Source organism: Perognathus longimembris, chromosome 9 (assembly GCF_023159225.1).
Source record: "Perognathus longimembris pacificus isolate PPM17 chromosome 9, ASM2315922v1, whole genome shotgun sequence".
Taxonomy (NCBI): Eukaryota; Metazoa; Chordata; class Mammalia; order Rodentia; family Heteromyidae; genus Perognathus; species Perognathus longimembris.
This window is the reverse complement of record NC_063169.1, coordinates 48,397,612-48,419,187: the sequence shown is the minus strand read 5'-3', so window position 1 is coordinate 48,419,187 and position 21,576 is coordinate 48,397,612. Positions and strand designations below refer to the sequence as shown.

At 35.5% G+C, this 21,576-nt stretch overlaps 1 protein-coding gene across 1 annotated transcript in view; it reads right to left on the bottom strand.

The window, feature by feature from the left end:
• The window catches only part of Lama2 (laminin subunit alpha 2), a 547,138-nt gene that overhangs the window by 240,760 nt on the left and 284,802 nt on the right, over window positions 1–21,576 (bottom strand). The window contains exon 13 of the mRNA XM_048354062.1: window positions 206–307. Coding sequence (XP_048210019.1) covers window positions 206–307 — 102 coding nt within the window. The remainder of the gene's footprint in view (window positions 1–205; window positions 308–21,576) is intronic.

The following is a 21,576-nucleotide window of genomic DNA, read 5'->3' as shown; positions in this document are numbered from 1 at the left end:
ATCATTAGAGCTCAATGAATATACTTTTTTTTTTACATATGCATCTGGGTAAAATGTGTACATAGCATAAAAGATTCTTATGGGACTTTTTTCTTTAGCATTAGGTAAATCAATGACAAACAACCAGTTTAAACACACTATAGGTACCCTTATAAATAATGTAAGAAAGTAATATGGTTCAAAATCAATATACTCAGTACTCTACCTCTAAGATAACAACCAGTTGGAGAGCATTTTCTGTTTCTTCTTCCTCTTCTTCAAGGTCATATGAAATGGTAAAGGTCAACTGTCCTCCCACTGCTAGGATCTATAAGAGAGATGATGCTTAATCATTACAGCTAGAAATTGAGCTACTGAGTCATATTTTCCTTATTATTTTAAAATCATTTTATATTCCAGAGTGTAGTATTTGAGAAAGGTAGAAATCACTGCAGTACAGAGTTGGGAAAAAGACATTGTTGTTGGGTGTTTTTTTTTTTTTTTCAGGATTAACCTTTATACAAACCTTAACCATCACTCATTGCAACTGACCTAGACTCATGTATTATTTCCTCAGTATTCTAGGTATGTTGAAATAGGTTAAAGTCTATGAGATCAAAGACAGTCCCTCCTGTCACTTCTGAGTCTATAATTTGAGATTTAGAATTCCCAAAGAGTAAAGGATCTTTGTAAAAGTGGGAGCTTTCTATCCAGCTCCCAGATCATTTGTTTTGCATGAGTTTCATTGTAATCAGCAATGATATTCCTCTATTTGTAAGGCAGTTAGCATACAGCACAAATTAAGCTGGGAAACACTTAGTCACAGAAAAATAAAAGGTTAGCAGGAAAATTTACATCAAAATTTAGTCAAAACTGTCTCTGCAAGTATACTTCCCCCGTGTAATCAAATAAGCTTAGTTTGTATGAATGTGATCATCCATCTTTCCTTAAGTAAATATCTTTTCTTCTAACATGCATGCCAAGTTCCATGCAATATATGCTTGAGGTTTCTATTTTCTGAGATGGACAGTGACCCTGTAGCCACACAAATAAAGATCATTTATAGGGCAGGAATCAAAACTGAAGCAGTGAGTGACAGGTTCAATGCAATTCTGGCAGTCCTTTTATCTCTCTCTCTCTCTTTTTAACTTTTTTGAAATCCCACTCCAGCACTGTAAATAAAGACATTCATAAAACAAAGCTGATGATTTGTATTCTGCTGTTTGCTCTGTTTTCACATGCAAACCCCAGCTCTGCAGCCATTGGCCTTTCACAGCAGACTCTGACCAGGAAAGCATTTCCAAGCCATGATGGGATGGAGGAAGAAGAACCTCGATTCCTCTCAGACTTGTTCCGTGGGGAACTGTACAATAGTTTGCTATGGCTGATTAAACAGGATTTTAAATTGCAGCTTGGCGAAGTCCTTTAAGAGCTCATTACTTTGGTGCTCTAGAAGGAACTGAAATTCAGAAAACTTTCATCCCCTGCTCTATTGAGAAATGGCCCTACTCTAATGTCTTTTCATATAGAAAATAATAAATATCTGTGTAGACTATAGCACTTGGTGTTATTGTGAGTAATGAGGAGTGAATTCATATAAAAGGTTTGGGTTCTATTAAAATAAGCATCCAAAATTTCACATAGCATACTTGTTCCAATCAGCTGGACATTTTCTTCTATTACAAGACTAAATAGGCAGCAGAAAAACAAAACAAAAACATTTCATGTATTTCAAAGAAGACCTGAAAAAATTTTAGGATTTTTTCCAGTAATATAATATTCAGTAGGAGGTGGACAGCAAGTTTGGGGAGAGCATTAGAATGTAAGAATCTAACATAACAAACCATTTTTGGGCTTCCAAATACATTTCAAATATTTAAAATTTGCACCATATATTGTTGTTCTTGAATATGTTTATCTAAAACAGAAGAATTTAACATCTACGATATTATTATGATAAAATGTAACATTTATTATATTACAATATGTACTAGTTTTAAGAAATTTTTAAATGTTTTATTGCTAAAAAGTGTGTGTAACCTTCACATTCAAGATTTTAAGATTAATGATAAACTAGAAAATATTTTCTTACACTGTTTGACTTTTAAAGGTAGTTTCTATATTTATTTCAACATCTGTAATATTTATAAAGTCAAATAATACATAATACAAGAAAGGAATGAGAGACAGGAATGGAGTAAAGAAACAAATAAATACATAGATCAGAGAAATTCCATGTACAGACCAGTGATAATACAGAGAGAATTAATTTAATGCTAACGACGCCAAAAGAAGTAGCAACAATAAGAAAATATGTATTCACACATAGTTTTAGACATTTTTATATTAAGATCTTCTATGCAACTTTTATGCTCACACTTTGGCGTTATTGGAATAGTTTTTGCATCACCTAAATTTTTGCATGTATGAACCCATTTTACTTCTAAATTGGGTGAAAAAGAAACCATGTAAAGAGGCCCATGATTTTGCTAGCAGATGTTTTCCACAAGTACTCACGTGTACAATATTAGAATCATTGCTTTTCAGTTACCCTAAAATATATATGTAAAATAAATTCTATATAACTACTTAGCCAAGTACTGATTTCAATAATTCTTTTAAAATGTTTAAAATAGGGGCTGGGGATATAGCCTAGTGGCAAGAGTGCCTGCCTCGGATACACGAGGCCCTAGGTTCGATTCCCCAGCACCACATATACAGAAAACGGCCAGAAGCGGCGCTGTGGCTCAGGTGGCAGAGTGCTAGCCTTGAGCGGGAAGAAGCCAGGGACAGTGCTCAGGCCCTGAGTCCAAGGCCCACGACTGGCAAAAAAAAAAAAAAAAAAAAAAAAAAAAAAAAAAAAAAAGTTTAAAATACCATATAAATTTGTTGGTCTATTCTGTGTCTATATTAAAATCCTCCCCAAATACCTAGTAGCTTTAATGAGAGTTTATTTTCTCCCATTGTTGGAGGGTGCACAGCATCTTAGGGTCAGAGATGCCAAGGTTGGTTTTCTCTGAGGAATTTAAAGTCCTTTTTCCTTCCTTCCTTCTTTCCTTCTTTCCTTCTTTCCTTCCTTCCTTCCTTCCTTCCTTCCTTCCTTCCTTCCTTCCTTCCTTCCTTCCTTCCTTCCTTCCTTCCTTCCTTCCTGCCTTCCTTTCTCTCTTTCTTTGTTACAACATCATCTTCCCTCAGTATGTGTCTATGTCTTGATTTTCTTTTCTTCAATTAGTCATATTAGAACTTGATCTAATGACTTTCCTTAGCTTACTTACTGTGTAAATATTCTATATATGAGTATAGACCTATTCTGTATTAAGGTAATAGAGACTCGGATGAACTGGTTGAGGTGCAATTTAACCTATAAATGTTATATTGTGAATGATTGTCCAAATATATCTCAAGACAGCCCACCCAAAAGTAACCTCATTGTCTGAAATTTTCTAGAATATAAACTTAACAATTTTCCCAACTTCCAAGATTGGGTCTAGGCAGATGGTTCTTTTCGTTATTTTAAATTAGAGATCTTATATGCAATCTAACATTATTTTTACTTATTATTTGTACAAGGTTAGTCTCACCATGAAGTCAATGTCTTCAAATATTTCTGACCTAACATCTCTGTTAATTGCATAACATTTGTAGCTGAAATTCTCTGTTTTAAGGCTTCCTGTAGGGGAAAGTTTCATCCACTATGATTTCCATAGTTGTACTTTGCTAATGAATCACCGGTGTCTTGGATCAGTAATATCTTTCAAGATTCTGTGGATTTTTCAGTACCCTCTAGAATGTGTCCACAAACTGTGTGGAGATGTGCCTAAGGGCATTTCAGTGTACTCACAAATGAACTGTGGGTTATTGTCCATTTCTGATGAAAACATAATAATACTAAATATCTATTGGACAACACACAGCCATTAGCCCAAGGTAATTCATATTCCATTATTAGATAATGTTATCTTCTCTCTTCCTGTTTGGGATGTCCTTAAAAGGTTGAGATATTTGTTTTAAATTCATGTGCTCAACCAAGGTGTATCTTCACAAGCAAGTGTTTTTCAGTGGGTATCATGACCAGCAAATACTGCAAAGATGAGTGAGGAGCAGGTACTACAGCTGGCACTCTGTAATCTGATACTCAGCTTTGACATATTGAATACAGCTGGCCCTCTGCAGACACAGGTTTCACAGGAATGGAATAAAAATTCAAGTGAGAAATTTTTAAAGAAACATTGGGTCTGTCCTGAGTATTCACAAAGTTTCTTTGTCTATTCCCTAAAAAGAATTGAATAATAACAATTGATAGAGTTTTTATTTAGAAATATAAGTTATCTAAGAGTGATTTATAACAAATGGGAGGATTTGATAGGTTATAGACAAATATTATGCAATTTTGTAGACTTGAGAATCTGTAGATTTTGGTATGGTGGTGTTAGGGGTTATCCTGGTACCAATCCTCTATCGACAGAAGGTAGATTGGACCACCCAACAGCTACCATCATCTATAAGTAAGTTAGTTGTATTTACAAAGGAAACATCATGTTTGCATTTACATGCATTATCCCTTTAAGCAACTGAGAAGTTGTTAAAAGATACATGATTAAAAGATAAATGTTGTCAGCTTCTTAGTAAGTAGAAATGTGACAGGTTTCCATTGTTTAGCAAGGCATTGTGAAAATAGTTTTTAAATGCGAAATCTACTTTAAATTTAAAAAGTTCTGAAAACTCCAGTCAATCTAGCCATTTTTGCTACTTAGGTTCCTTCTAACTCATTTTCCTCCAGGTAAGATTCCTGCTAGGAATTCAGCAGCTCTCTGACTACTTAAGTGCTGTCTTTTTGTTGGTTTAGCGAATGTTCAGAAGAAGATAAGAAAAAAAATGCTGTTCAGGAATATTTCCAGAATATGATGAAGAATCAACACAAACTAATAGAGTAAAAGATAGAGTAAAAGATTCAAATACAAGTAGATCCCAACATCCTTTAGCATTGATAGAAGAAATCTAGCACAATAGCATGATAAATTGATGAGATATGTGGATAGTATATAACTTTAATATTCTGTAGTTTGGGGCACTGAAGAATCAATTTACAAATTTTATCTCTGAGTCTCTGAAATTAGTTCCTTGTGAAACATTATTGCTGTGTGTAATTTTTGGATAGAATATTGTATATGGAGACAACAGAACATTTTCTTCTGTGATTTAGGAACTAGTTTGTTACCATTCTATTAGTTAGAAATATTTTATTTTTACAGCTAGAAGCACAATTGCAATTTACTTCAATGTGATTATTACCTGTACTGGATTATACTATATTAAGAAGCGATGAGAGATGTATTCCTTTTAAGCACAAAGTGAAATTGAATTTAGGAAGAACAGTTCATTTCATAAGGGTCCCCATGAACCTAACTTTCCACCTCTTTCTCTGTATGCCTTAAAGGGAATCATTCTTTTTGGGAGATTCAGGTATTGAATTGTAAAAGGATTTTCCACTGTCAGGAGAGGAGCAGCACCCATCGATTCCCTGCGATAGTTCAGAGCTCCGCTCTTCATCCCGCTGAGCCTCAGCTTCACCCCATTAAGAGAAGAGCAACACAAATAGCTATTTCACATGAGTACCTGTTAAAATTCTTCCTCCGGGGAAAAGAAACAGCTTGTTTGCAAGTATCATTATAGCTACTATGCAATATATAACCTCATGTCACACAAAATAACATGGCCCACATGGCATTAAATACTTAATGGGTTGGAAAAGGCTAAAGGTAACTCATAAAACAAGTTTCACTAGCCTATTTAATATTAGATTGCTTGTGTTCTATCTCCTCTCTCTAATCTTGAGAAGTGAGAAATGATGGATAACGGGTGGGGTAACCTATTGAGAACAATTGGTATAGAGAGGAAAGTCTTCATGAAATAAACCTGGACCATTTAGTTGTCTGATGTCAGATTATCATCACTGTTATCCTACTAAATGGAGTATAAAATCCTAATATTTGCTTTTGCTTAGCAGAGCAAATATTTCTGGAGGGCTGTAGTAAAACTCATCTGAGAGAAAGGCTTTGTAATACTGAGCAAGATAAATTAAACCTATCTGTCAATTTCCATTTAGTATCCCAACCAGGGCAATTGATTCATCTTTCTAGATTCAGAAGCCTCCCAGCTTGAAATTCAGAAAAGATATCCTTCCTATCAGTGTTTATTAATACATTGATTCACAGAGTTCCTTTTAAAGTAGACGCAGTATTATAGTATTCTACTTCAAAGTTTTATTTGTTCTCTCATATGTTGATCATATTTAAAAAAGAGGATTTCTTTTCAAAGTACTATAATCATTAGAACAGAACACAGACAAGAGGATGTAAAATGATAGAAGAGGGAAAATAAACCCCATAATCTTGTTTACATGACCTTTAATCATAAAGAATTAGTTAGGGGTTGTGGTTATCAGAAAGAGACACTACTTCTAGAATTATGATGGAGAAGGAAAGTGCTAGAGAATAGACACAAAGCTTTATGAAACAATCCTTCCTTTTTTTGCTCATTCTCCCTCCCTCTTTTTATTTCTCCCTGCTCTGTTTTCTCTGTCATCTTTCCTTTCCTTTATCCTAATTTTTTTCTTTTCTCAGTTGTATTCTGTTAAACATCCCACAGTTCAAATAGTGTTTATTTTTACAGTTGTTATCACTCATTACAATAGTGGGGGAAAACAGACAGAGATTGGGATTTTTTTTTTTTTTTTTAGATTTGAAAATTTCAAGCAGTTCAAGTTGATAGCACTGTATCCTCTGGATTGCATTGTATTCCTCTGAATTTGGTATCATCTAAATTTGATAAGTACAAAGTAGTGGTGAAAATTATGAATGTTAAAATACTAAGACTAATTTCTGGGACAGATGTCCAGAATTACTGTCTACTTCAGGAAGCAAAGACCAATAAACATCTTTGTATTCCTCTGTCAGCTACCTTTACCTATTAAAATTTATTTTTTGCCCAGTTCACTGCATCTCCTCACATTTCAACCTGCTACTCTAGTCAATAGTTGTATAAAATGTTTTTCAATGATAATGAAAAGAGACATTAATTACGATATTTAGAGGGGAAAGAAGGTGGAATAGTTCTGAGAGATGACTAGAGAAAAAATGAGAGGCACATAAGAATCCCCCATGTGAATTTTTGTGAAATTTTAAATTAACTTGAGTAGCACCAACATCAATTTAGCGTAAGTTTCTGTCATGTATAACCAAACAGGGACTAGATATACTTTCCATACGGTTCTTTATAATTTAAACAACATGTTATAGTAAGGGTTTGATCAGGTCAGAATACTTTGGTTGCAATTGATTAAATGGAGTAGCTCTGGCCTATAATCACAGCAACTTACAACAAGAAGTATAGTTTAAGGCCAGTAACACCCACTTCAATCAATAACCTGGGGGTGGTGGTATACATCTGTTATCTCAGCTAAACTGGAATACTTGGCCAGCAAAGGAAAACAATGTAAGAAATATAACTGAGAATTAACTAAAGAAACAAAGGAGAGTGCAGTTGTGGTTCAAATAGTAGTGTCTTCTTGGTAAGACTGAGACCTTGTATTGAAATTCCAACATGACCAAGAAGGAAGGAAAGAAGGAAAGAGAGGAAGGGATGGAGTGAGGGAGAGAGAGGGAAAGGAAGATGGAAGGGAGGCAAGAAGGAAAGAAAGAAGAAGGAAAGGAATGAAGGAAGAAAAGGAGGGAGGAAGGAAGAAAGGGAAGGAGGGAGGGAGGGAGGGAGGGAGAAAGGAAGGAAGGAAAGAAGGAAGGAAGGAAAGAAGGAAGGAAGGGAGGAAGGCAGGAAGGAAGGAAGGAAGGAAAGGAAGGAAGGAAAGATAGGTTGACTAGTGGGTCTCAAGTAAGAAATAAGAAATGCAGCAAAACTTGGTAGGAAGAGAAAAATTTTATCATAGAGAAAACAGATTAATATTTCCCCAAACACTTAGATTCATTTAGGGACTTTCTAAATAGATGTGGATTTATTTGTTGTTGCTGGTTTTTTTTTTGTACCTCTTGAACTCAGGGCCTGTGTCTTAGCTTTTTTGTTCAAGGAAGGCACTCTACAATCTGAGCCATGGTTCCACATCTCGCTTTTTTGGTAGTTAATTGAAGATAAGAATCTTAAAGACTTTCCTGCCCAGCCTGTTTTTGAATTGAGATCCTCATATCTCAGCCTCCCAAGTAGCTAGAATTATAGGCACAAGACACCAGCACCTAGATATTTAAAATATTACATATATGCAGTATTTAAAAAGACAACAACATCCTACACAATAAATGAAGATCTAATGTTCTCCTTAAGTTTTCTAGTTTAGAGAAATGACTTACTGCTCTCTGATATACACTGATAAAATCTTGACTTGAAATAGTACAATCTCAGCAGATGTGTGCAAGTAGAGCTGCCAAGTTCTGGAAACTGCTTTGTGTTCTCAGGCTCTGCTTGCAAGCTAGGTTTTTCAACAGCTGTTTGTTTTCCATCTACTCATGTTTGCATGTAACATTCCAATAGAACTCCTGCTGTGGACTAGATTAATGAATGTACAAACATCCCATATCAAATACATGCAATACACAATTAAAACTGACCCAATCATGTAAGCCATAAATAATGTTTTTAGATACATATATGTTTCTTATTGTCTAGAGTTTAATTTACTTTTCAAGATTTCTGCCCAGAAAATGGAAAATTACAAGGTCCTAATGTGTAACAGTGCTGAGTAAAATAACAGGATACATTATAATCCAAGTTTCACAAAGTTAAAGAGAAACAGTCTTATCATAGCATAAGTGACAAATGGGTAAAACAAAGTATAATGCCCAGGAAAATGTTATAGAAATACTGGAACAGTGTCAAAATTAGACATCACCACTATTATTTTCTTTCTAAATGATAGTATTAGTCAACCTTACTCTCACCTATTAAAGACATTGTTTTGTCGTGTGGATATTTATTTCTTTGGGCAGTATGTGGCTATTGTACAGTCCTTTTCTACTGTAGTACAAAGGGAAGATGGAAAGTTTGGAAAACAGGCATTCCTGCACCTCCTGACTAGGGCCAAAGTGCCATATGTTGCTTTAAGTTCATTTGACATCATTCAGATGGTGAGCATTTTGAAGTAAGTTAATTTATTTGCCACAGAAGCAGAAGGTGGAACATCAGTCTTGATGGAATTGGTATTTTGATTTGATGCTAAATGTTATTGATCTACCACTATTCCTTTTATCCCCTCTCTGACTCAAGAATTATGTAGTACTACAGTGTTATTATAACAGTAGAGACTGGTTGTAGACTTGAGGAAATAAAAATACCAAAGGAGCAGTTGATACTATGTCATGTTCCAAGAAAAATAAACAGGCTAATAAAACACATTCAAGTGTCATCTCCCAGAGTAAAGAAGTGGAGCTGTGTTGGTTATCTGACAGGTCTATGCATACAAGAGTCACATAAATCAACAAGAGAAGCAGAGCATTCTCAGAGTCTTTAAACTAGTTTTTGATTCTGATTCTGCCTTCAAATGTGATGTAGCTCTTGGGAAAGTTTTTATTATTATTTTTTTTGCCATTCCTGGGGCTTGACCTCAGAGTCTGAGCACTGTTCTTGGCTTCTTTCTGCTCAAGGCCAGCAATTTACCACTTGAGCCACAGCACCACTTCTGGATTTTCTATATATGGTGCTGAGGAATCGAACCCAGGACTTCATGTATATGAGGCAAACACTCTATCACTAGAACAAATTCCTAGCTCCCTGGAAACTTATTTAAACTTTCAGAGCTTCAGATAATTTTTACTCAAGTGAAGCAAATTGTACCTATCTCAGAAGTTTGGAGGATGAAATTAGAAAATACATATATGCCTCTTCACATGATATTGATAACATGATATATATATATATACACATATAGATAGATAAATAGATATAGATATCATGTGTATAGATATATAATGGATATATGTACATATATACATATACAAGTATACACATGTACGTATATACAGATATATATTGATATATAGAGAGATATAGATATCTATGTATACATCTGTCTATTATCTATTTATCTACCTATCTTCTGGGTCATTGAGTAAGGGTAGAGTTACAAACTAAAACATCACACACATCTTACACTAGGAATCTAATGGCCATGATGTTTATTTTATGATTATAAATGCACCTTAAAAATCCTGGGATTTCTGGGAGAGATTCTGATGATGGCTGGAATCAGAGTTTATTCATGTCTTAATGTTTCCCTGTGGTACTTTGCATAAACAGATAGTCCATCTGCATAAATATCTGCTGAATTTTAATCAAGTTCATCACCACACATCATTGCAATGTACAATAGATGGAAAAAACATTAGAAAAAATCTAGGATAAAATTTCATTACCCCAGGAGATACCTTGCAGTTGTTATTAAAATTTGTCTCTATTGGTTTCTCTATTGTTACCTTTATCGATCTTAAAAACAGACCTAGATCTGTTTCAGGTTTTGGGTGATTTGAGCTTACTTAAAGATGCTTACTGTATTGCTGAGTGGAAAACTACAGATGCATTTGTTTAAAAATATAGAACCTTTAGCATTTGGAAAGTTTGATCTGCAGCTGAGGGGAAAAAATCAATATTTAAGTCATTTAGGCATTTACACATATAAATCAACCATTATAGCATTTCTTTGTGCCAACTTCTAGAAGCTAGCATGATAATGCAAATCCCAGCACCCAATACATATTTTATGAGTTATAAATACATGCTCAATAGGTTATGATGTACAGCCTAATGGCATTTTCTCTGTCTTAAGACACCTAGTGCATGGACAAGAAATCCACATGTGACATACATGTAATCATAGCTAGTCAGAGCACAGCCTGAGTACTATGATCAGTTGCTGACACTCTCATTTAAGAGAGGAATTGACAAATTAGATTTATCTAAAGAGATGTGACCAGGATGTTGATGGCTCCATCAACTGAACAGGAGGGTTAGGAAGTTTGACCTTTAAAAACACAAGAGTTAAAGAAAAAATTGTCTCTTTGAAAAATGGGAAGGCTAATCAGAGTGGAGACTTGCTGTTTGTAGTGTGGGAATGAATCCTACATAAGAAAACACCAGGGGAAGGGGATTGTTAATATTTGGGGGTGGGTTTCTCATGGGGCTTGTACTCAGGGCCTAAGCACTGTCCCTGAGTTCTTGTTGCTCAAGGCTAGTACTCTACCACTTTGAGGCACAGTGCCACTTCCAGTTTTCTGGTGGTTTATTGATAAGAGTCTCTTAGACTTTCCTGTCTGGACTGGCTTTGAACTTCAATCCTCTAATCTCAGCCTCCTGCAGCACTAGGATTGATTACAGGCGTGAGCTACCAGCACCTGGCTAGAGATTTTTTTCTTGAATGCTATAAAGGAACTAACTTCTAATATGTGAAACTGTTGGGAGTGATCTACCATAGACAGTATCTATAATTGTGAAGATGCTTGAATAGAGGTCTGTCGGTCTGAGACAGTACAAAAGGCATGTCTACATCAGCTTAGCAGTTGTGCTACATCTGATAAATCTCACAGCTAAATGATGTTTAGTAGGCTACTGAGGTACATGAGTTAACCTTTGTGGTTTCTATTGTAAGGCACTAGGATCAGAATGAGTAATTATGTGTGCCTGTTCTGTGATTTTAGAGCTAAACCCTTCAGAGGACAGGCCAACACATGGCCTGGAAGACAAGTTTTCTGGTCGGGGTTACAGATGTAGTACAGTGAAAATAATACAGACAACGATCTTCCTCACTTACTAAATATGAGTAGAATGGACAGAATACATTAGTTTTTCTTTGTCTCGAGTCTTTATCAAGAAAATTGGAGGGATATGAAGGCAACTACCATATAGAGTTGCTATGAGGATTCCAATGAATAACCCAGCCATTTCATAAATGGTTAACAAATGCTTGATGTTGCCATTATACTACACCATTTTACAGAGAGTGAAATTTTCAATTAACCACATTGAGTCACAGTTGTCATCCCAGCTTCTCTGGAGGCAGAGATTGGGAGAATTACAGTCTGAGCCCAGCCTAGGCCAAAAGTTCCTTAGGAAGACATCATCTTAATCAATAAATTGGGTGTGGTGATACATGCCCGTCATTTCTACTATAGGAGGGTAGGACTGCAATCCAGACAAATCCTAGGAAAAACTACAGGATCCCTTTTTGTATTTTCTTTTTTCTATGTCTGTGTCTGTCATCTGTCTGTCTCTCTCTCATACGCATACACAGATACACACAAAGAGATTCACTGTGCACATGATTAGTCAGGTTTGTAAACATCTATGCTTAAGAATAAAACCTACCCACTCTATTTTAGTTCACCAGTTTAGTGGTGACTTTGAACAAATTAATTTCATGCTGAAGTACAAGGTGTTTTATGGCTAAAGGAGAGTGAAAGTACTTTCATAGGAGGGGTTTCTTAAATAAAGAATTCTTGAGAGGAACATATGTCAAACCTATTTATGTTTTATAGGAAACATGTAAAATTTATTTAAACATTGCCTCTTTTCCTCTTTTACAACCTGGGAATTCAGTAAGTTCAAAATAAGTTTTATGAATTTTATTTTAAGTATCAGGTGGCAAAGAACAAAATATTGTTTCATAACATTACTATATACCATTTTTGTAAATAATAAGAGAAAAGTAAAATGTTGCTCAAAGACCATTTTTCACCTATGGGCTGCCAAAGATATCCTGTTGGGTAATGCACTTTGCTAGTGAGGTACTTGGGGAAATTTCCTTTCATTTATTCATAGAAGATAACATGTATAAAATATATATGCCCAATTTGGCAATTCTTGTTAAAACTATATATATTTACATTGACATAGAAACTCCATCTCTAGATATTTCAGCTGTTACATTATAATTTTACATATAGGAATACAGGGCATAACTGCCGCAGTGTGGTTCACTGATAATATTTACAGTACTGAAACATTGAAAATGGCCTCATGGACAGTGATAGAAATTAATAATAGGTATGCTAATCATGATGTTGATGGAAATATTAGCCAACACACATTACAAAGGAACACTGTTTCTGAACTTGGCTTTTCATATAGGAATTTGCTTGATCTCAAAATAACACACATATTATTGTAAAATACACATTATTCTTATTGCCACGTTCATTTTAGTCTTGGAAAACTGAAGGGTTAAATGATTACATTGTTCATTCAAGATTACAAAGAGAATAGATGGGAAGCTAAGATTTGAACCCTAACATTCTGATACTAGAGTCAAAGCTGAGCTTGTGTTCTAAGTGGTAAACATCCCCTCAATTAAAAACCATCTTTTTCAAATTATACATATATAATTTTAAAGAAAGCATCCATTATCATGGAACTACCTTAAATTATTTTAAATATGAACAAACTGTTAAGTGGTTATATGATATGTGAGGCATGTTATAAATATTATAAAATGAGAATATATATGTATATATGAATATGTGTGTGAAATTATACTTTCTTTCAAAACATAGTGATGTAAAGAGGAAAAATAAGAATTGGCCTCAAATAAAAAGTCATTACAATTTCAATATTATTTTCTCTTTAATAATTTTATCAGATGAAATAGCTCTCCATTAAAAATGAATATTAAAGCTAGGCATTGGTGGCTTAAGTTATAAGCCTAGCTACTCAGAAGGCTGGGATCTGAGAATCTTAATTTGAAACATCCTGGGAAGACAAATCCCCAAGATGGTTATCCCCAATTAACCAGCAAAAATCCAGACATGGAACTGAACCTCTAAGTGTCAGAGCACTAGCTCTGAGTGAAAAAGCCAAGCAATAGCACAAGGCTCTGAATTAAAAGTCCAGAAATGACATACACACACAAATGTATGACTATTAAGAAAAAAAGACAGCCTTTCTATCTGTAATATCTGGTTGCAGTAATGTATTTGTGATGTTAGCATCTGAAAAATGTCACTTATATCCAATCAAAAATATGTCAGATAGCCATGTTTTCATAAATTCAAGGAGGAAGGGTGACCCTGGAAAATATGGACAAAAGGGTTCATGAGTGTTAATGCTGCTTGGTTACGTGTGCCTTTTTAAACAAACAGTTCTTAAGAACAAAATCAAAGCAAAATAGAGAACATCAAAGTGCAGAGAGCTAATATGATGCTGTAGTCTGGGTATTTCGTAGAGCTATGACTTTGAACACATTATATATATTAGTGAGCTCCAAAATCAGCTTAACTGTGTAAAATTTCAATCATTTTACTGCGTTATTTTTAAGGCTCATAATGTTTAACAGGCTCTGGAGACTACATATATGCACACTTTAATTCTCTGACACCTAATTTTAAATGTTCCTGACCTAATCGACATGGAATTTAAAACTTTTTCATTAGATAATCTCATGTTCCTCAGATCATACCTCATCTATGAAATCTTCAAGATTTCCTATAATAGGGAAATTCTCTCATATGTAGAACATGTTGCTTTGGAAAAATACATTATATAGTAACATATAACTTGCTTTTATTTCATTCTTTTTTTTTTATTTTTTATTTTTTGGCCAGTGCGGGGCCTTGAACTCAGGGCCTGAGCACTGTCCCTGGCTTCTTCCCGCTCAAGGCTAACACTCTACCACTTGAGCCACAGTGCCGCTTCTGGCCGTTTTCTGTATATGTGGTGCTGGGGAATCGAACCTAGGGCCTCGTGTATCCGAGGCAGGCACTCTTGCCACTAGGCTATATCCCCAGCCCCTTTTATTTCATTCTTTATATTTTTCAGTAAATAGCTTATTAGAATAAAATAGCCTTGCCAGAATTGGTAGCTGTAGTCACACAGATGTTATAACACAGCCTCCTTAGCTTGAGGATGGAGGAAAAGGAGGAGGGAGGAGAAAGAAGTCTAGTAGAAGAAAAGAACAAGAAGAGAAAAAAGAAGAAAAGGAAAACAATATTCAAAATTTCAAAGTAAAGTGGAACATTTCATATAAGATATATAAGGAAGCTTCTGCTTATTTTCCCCCTAGTAAGTTCTTTAATTCCCACAAAGTGTAGGTATCCTTATAGAACAAAGGGAGTACAAACAGTGTTCTTTACTATTTTCTAAGAAAACAGAACTCCTACCTCACAAAGGCAGACAAACCCTCAGGACACTCTAAAGTTCCTCCCAAGAGTTCAAAGTGGGCCATGAAAGTAACTTATCAATCACAACATGAAAGGCACACTTTCTCACACTCTCATGGGGACAAGTATTTATGCAGCATTGGATACTGATTTTCTTCATGTGCTTCCTATATTTTATCTAGCAATGGCAGACTTCTCAGTGGGGGGCAATCTTTATGTCTTCTGTGAACTTGAACATATTGCATTAGATTTTCTAGGAAGAGGTATACTTGATTCTTCTGTTCTGTCTTGGATGATTTAAAAATTTCTCATTTCCCTCGTTCTTCACAACCATGACTGAACATTCCTCCCACACAGAACAGATGTTTCTCTGCTTAAAAGAAGGCAAGTAATTTAACATAATAAATACCAAATCACATCTCAAGGTCATACTCAAAAGCTTTTATGTCTCATTAAATTCCAGGCTCCTCATCCATTTATCTCATTGAAATCCCATTTAGATCTTGGTATGTGTAAACACATGGGACTTCTGTTATCAGTTCAAACAGAAAGCTCCCTTGGACCACTAATGACCAATGTTAAAATGTTCCCAATTACATGTATAAATGTTTCCGATTACGTGAATAGTCCTTTCTTTGTAAGCTTGTTTAGAAACAAAAACAGCCAACTTTTTCCTAAATCAAACAAGTATGAGTTTTCTGGACCACTGGACAGAAACTTCTCCTACCAAAGGAGATGAAAGAAATTGCCTCTCTCAGTTAATCCATACCCTAACTCTTCAGACACAAAAATATTGATCATTATTTTTCTCCCCATGAGGCAACTTTAGCAACTCAAATAATTCTTGGAAGTGACATAATTTCAAATATAAAAAATGTCTTGCAGAGGCTGGGGATATAGCCTAGTGGCAAGAGTGCCTGCCTCGGTATACCCGAGGCCCTAGGTTCGATTCCCCAGCACCACATATACAGAAAACGGCCAGAAGCGGCGCTGTGGCTCAAGTGGCAGAGTGCTAGCCTTGAGCGGAAAGAAGCCAGGGACAGTGCTTAGGCCCTGAGTCCAAGGCCCAGGACTGGCCAAAAAAAAAAAAAAAAAAATGTCTTGCAAATTTCTCAGATGAAGCAAAAATGGCCAACAGAGCCATGAAGAAAGTCTTAACACCTCTGGACATAAAGAAAGTGCAAATTCAAACAATACTGAGATTAAATGTTACCCAATTAAAAATAGCCATTATCAAGAAAACAAACAACACCAAATGCCTGTGGGAATGTGGCCAAAAGGGAAGTCTACTGCACTGTTGGTGGGAATGTGAGCTTGTTCAACCACGCTAGAAAGCAGTATGGAGGTTCCTCAAAAAAATGAAAAGTAAAAAATAGAAGTACCCTATGACACAGAAATCATAATTCATCCAATAGAATACAAACAAGCCTACAATAAAGCCCTCAGCACAACCATGTGCATTGTAGTACTATGGTAGCCAAGATATGGAATCAGCCCAGATACCTCTCAATAGAGGACTGGATCAAGAAAACGTGATATACATATAGATAGATGATAGATAGATAGATAGATAGATAGATAGATAGATAGATAGATAGATAGATAGACACATACAGAGATTTTCAGGCAGTTTGGTATACTAGAATGATTTCAGTTTGTTTTTTCATTTTCACATACTTTGGAATGCACTGTCTTGTTTGACAAGCTCAGCTTCCATTGGTTAAAAGTGGTATCCTGCTACAGTTTTGAATTTCTTAATAGTTATTGACTAGGATGAATTGTATTCATAAGCTGACTTACAAAATTGTAACATCTTTGTACAACTACTTAATAAAATATTTAGAGCTATTTAGGTACTTTTATTTATTGGCAACATGGGGGATTGAACTCAGGGTCTTGCGCTTGCTGGGCTTGCTTGCTTATTCCACTTGAGATATACCCCTAATATTTCTGGGTTGTTGTTTTTTTTTGTTTTTTTTTTTTTTTTTGGCCAGTCCTGTGCCTTGGACTCAGGGCCTGAACACTGTCCCTGGCTTCTTCCCGCTCAAGGCTAGCACTCTGCCACTTGAGCCACAGCGCCGCTTCTGGCTGTTTTTCTGTATATGTGGTGCTGAGGAATCGAACCTAGGGCCTCATGTATCCGAGGCAGGCACTCTTGCCACTAGGCTATATCCCCAGCCCTTCTGGGTTGTTTTGAATGCAGCCTTATGGACTTTTCTGTGTGAGTTGGCTTTGAACTATGATCCTCTGGATCTCAGCTCCTCCTTCTCCTTCTTCGTTTTTGTGTGAGTCCTAGGGCCTGAATTTAGGGATTGAGTTCTGTCTCTAAGCATGTTTACTAAAGGCTAGTGCTCTACCACTTGAGCTACAGTTCTACTTCTGGCTTTCTCAGTCATTAATTAGAGATAATAATCTCATGAGCTTTTCTGCCTGAGCTGGCTTTGAACTGCAATCCTCAGATCTTAGCCTCCTGAGTAGTTAGGATTATAGCACCCAGCTTGGATATCAGCTTCTTAATTATTGAGGATCAGGCCACTAGTAGCTGGTTAATCTATCTTTATATGTTATTTTTAATTAAGTTATTTTTTATTTTCCTTAGTTGTACGGAGGGTTTTCATTTCAACATGTTATATATGTATCTGTTATGAGTAGAGAACAATTGTTCTTCGTTATTCCTTTTTGGGGTATACAATTTCTTTTTTTCCCTAAGTATCTTCTCTGTATAATTGTGTGATGAATTTATTTAAAATAATGAAATAAGAATAACATAATTGAACATCATAAAGTAGACATGGGATTTCAATGTTTCCAAAAGTTTTCAAATATGGCAATATCCTTTAAGTTCATTTATAGAAATTCAAAATCAAGAGAAAAGAACAACCAGGAAAAAATATTCTCAATAGAAGGTAAGTTGCATAATAAAATTTCAGCAAATTAATGCCATAATAGACATTTTAAGAGTAACATTAGAGTTAGCTAATGAGAACTGGAAAAATGTTAATGTCTATCACAATCATTAGGCAAGGACATACATCATATTATTAACTTTTATCATGTCTTAGCTCATATTTGTGACATTCAAGAAAATTCAATCATTTTTCTGAACCAAATACAGTTGTTACAATTTCAGTTATAATTAGGTAATTCAATACGCATATTTTTATATATGGCTTAGTGTTAAGTGTGGTCTTACACAAAGTGCTTATAAATCAGAGTAAACAGCAAAGAGAATTGATCATCATTCTCTTTAAGTGAAATTCACAAAAATGTAAATCACATATATCTGTCTGCTATCTATCTATCTATCTATCTATCTATCTATCTATCTATCTATCTATATCAGAGTTGAAGGGTGGAAAAGCCTAGTAGCTCTGTCAAGATAAGGTGAGAAGTCAGTCCTGTTCCTCTGGAGATAGAAGACACACAAACAGGAAGAGAGTAGAAAGAACAAAGCACCCAGGCATCCTCTTAGAGCTCATTTGCTCTTAACCAAGGTGTGATCAAGGAAAACAAGACAAAGTAAAAATGTGGGCACCTTATTAGCATTAGCATCATTATTGGTAAGAAATTTTACCTCTGTCCACAAGCTCTATGCTTTGAAAGACCAAATGTTTACTTTCTTCCAGTGAAATTGAGAAATTATTTCTAGGCTTCTTTATCTCTAGAAGCCTTCCTTCCTTCCTTCCTTCCTTCCTTCCTTCCTTCCTTCCTTCCTTCCTTCCTTCCTTCCTTCCTCCCTCCCTCCCTTCCCCTCTCCCTCCCTCCCCCTCCCTTCCTCTCCCTTCCCTCCTTCCCTTCCTCCCTCACTCTTTCCTTCTTTCTTCCTTTTTTTCTTCTCCTTCCCTCCCTCCTCCTCCTCCTTCCCCTCCTCCTCCCCGCTCCCCCCTCCTCTTCCTCTTCTTCCACCACCTCCTCTTCCTTCTCTTCTTCTTTCTCTCTCTCTCTCTCTCTCCATTCTCTCTCTCTCCTTTAATTCCAAGCAATACTGGGGTCTAAACTCAGGGCCTTATGCTTGTTATGCAGGCACCCTAACACTTGAACGATGTCTCTAACTTTGTTTTGGTCATTTTTTGAGAAAGAATCTTGGTTTTGACTGTGCCAACCTGGACCGCAATCCTCGGATGACAGGGATCTTATGAGTATTTTCATTAGCTTCTAACTGAGAGCCTCCTAATCTTAGGCTTCGGAAGCGCTATAATCATCAGCCAACTTACATGGTATGAAAACTGCATGTCATTCAAATGGACTTCCAGTAGTAAAGGTAAAAAGCATGCTCATATCTGTCAACTAAGTTCTTGAAAAAGTTTTAAATATAAAACTATCTCTTTTCTATCATTTTTTTCAGAAGTATGCTCAAGGTTTAATTCCAACTATTTTAAGTCATATATCTATATCTAAAAAATGTCTAACTCATATTTATGTCTAAAACAATTCTGATTAACCCAAGTTAATTACTCAAATAAACCTAAGAGAAATCACAGGTCTTATTATTCTGTAGGCTACTTGTAATTATACTTGTAGGCTACTTGTACTGTAATACTTGTAATCAAAATGTTTTTTTCTTTGATTCATCTAGTTTCTTGAGTATGAAGTCAATGATGTAGTTTTATGTCTCTTAGCATATTAACTAGATGGTTACTATATGGAATATTAAAACATACATTAAAAATTGTATGCATAAAAATACATACAGAGTTAATGAACATCATAACTTTGAATTACATTGATATAACTGAGTTAAAATTTATAGTTCTGACTTTTCAGTTGTTCATAAATTATGCCCCTCCAAATAAATACTTGTTGCTTTAACATATTGTTGCTTATATTCAATGTAAATAATATCTACACAAATAAATATGTTCACTATATTATAAAACATAGTGGCACTATTACTTGCACATAGACAAAGAAACACATTTTTTATATCCCTCTTCCAATCTTTTTCTTATATTATGAGCATCTAGACTGTTTTACAAGTGAAGAAAAAAAAACTTCACAAATTGAGATGTCTTCCTTTGGGCCTTGACATAAAAAACAGTTTAGAACAAAGTAAGGATGAATGATTAACCTTTTGAGTTTTCATCTATAAATGAGTGGACTTATATAGGCACCATTCATTTGCTTCAATATTTAACATTAACTACTTATAACTTTTATTGTCATAGAAGCAGTGTTTTTTACTTGTTTTGCAAATTTAGGTTGTATTCCTACGAATAGAAATAAAGTCACACTAACATTAGTGTCCACTAAATTATGTCATAGGGCTACTTGCATCTCAAAAACTATTCTATTCTGATTCCCTACCAGGACACCTCTGGAAGGGGTGACATTGATCGAGATGGATTATACTCAGAAACTCATAAATTGACTTGTGGAATTAGAGCTTTATTGTACAACTACTTAAAGAAAAGCATTAAAATAAAATTTGTAAAAACAAAAATCATCTCTTTGCTGGCTATGGTAGCATGCATCTGTAATTCTAACTAATTGGGAGTCTGAGACAGTCGAATCTTAAGCTCAAGGTAAGTCTAGGTAACGTAGAAAGATACTCCATTGTGAAAATCAGTATCAGAGGAACCTATCCTTAAATGTTAGTGTATCAGTCCTTCATTTGGTCAAATGTGGGGGTGGGGGGAATGACTATCCTCCATTATCTTCCTTCAGCTTCTATTTCCCAATGATTATAATTTGTTCAACAATATTTATCACAAAATTATGTCCTTTATGTCTAGTTCTCTCTTGTTTGTCCAAACCAGTTTTTCAAAGCCCTTAATGAAGTAAGCATAGCTCAATTTTTTCATCCCATTATTTCCTTTCAGCTGGTGCACAAAATTTCCCCATCCCCACCATGCCTCCTTCTCTCCAAAGAATAAAGCAGCCACATAGAGTTAGAATCCATAGTTGATAAAGCATCCATAAAATATTAGTTTTATATTGCTGAGTAACAGAAATAACAACTAAAAGCAACATAAACACATGATCTCACAGTTTTGTAAGGGACACTTTTAACATAGGCCTCCCTAACTAAGCCATGGATGGTGTCACTCAGAATGGATGCACTCATTTCTACAGTCTCTGGGGACTGAGAAATTGATTTCTAGGCTCATGCAAATTTGGGGCAAAATTCAGTTCTGGTTATGGTAAAACTGGGGTCCCTGTGCCCTTACTGGCTGTCTACTACAGTGATGCCTTTTCCCAGATGCTAGAGTTGGTCCAAATTCAGTGGTTTATAGTCAATTCTGTCATCGAAGCCAGTACTTGCAGACCAAAGACTCTGAATCTTTTCTTCTTCTCTCATTGCCATGCAATGTGGAGCCCCATGTTCTGCCTCCATCTTCCATTATGTATTGGGTTCACTTGGATAATCCAAGAGACTCCATCTCAATTCCTTCAGTTTTATCACACTTCCAAAGTCCCCTTGCCGCACAAGGTAACAACTATATTTGTAGGT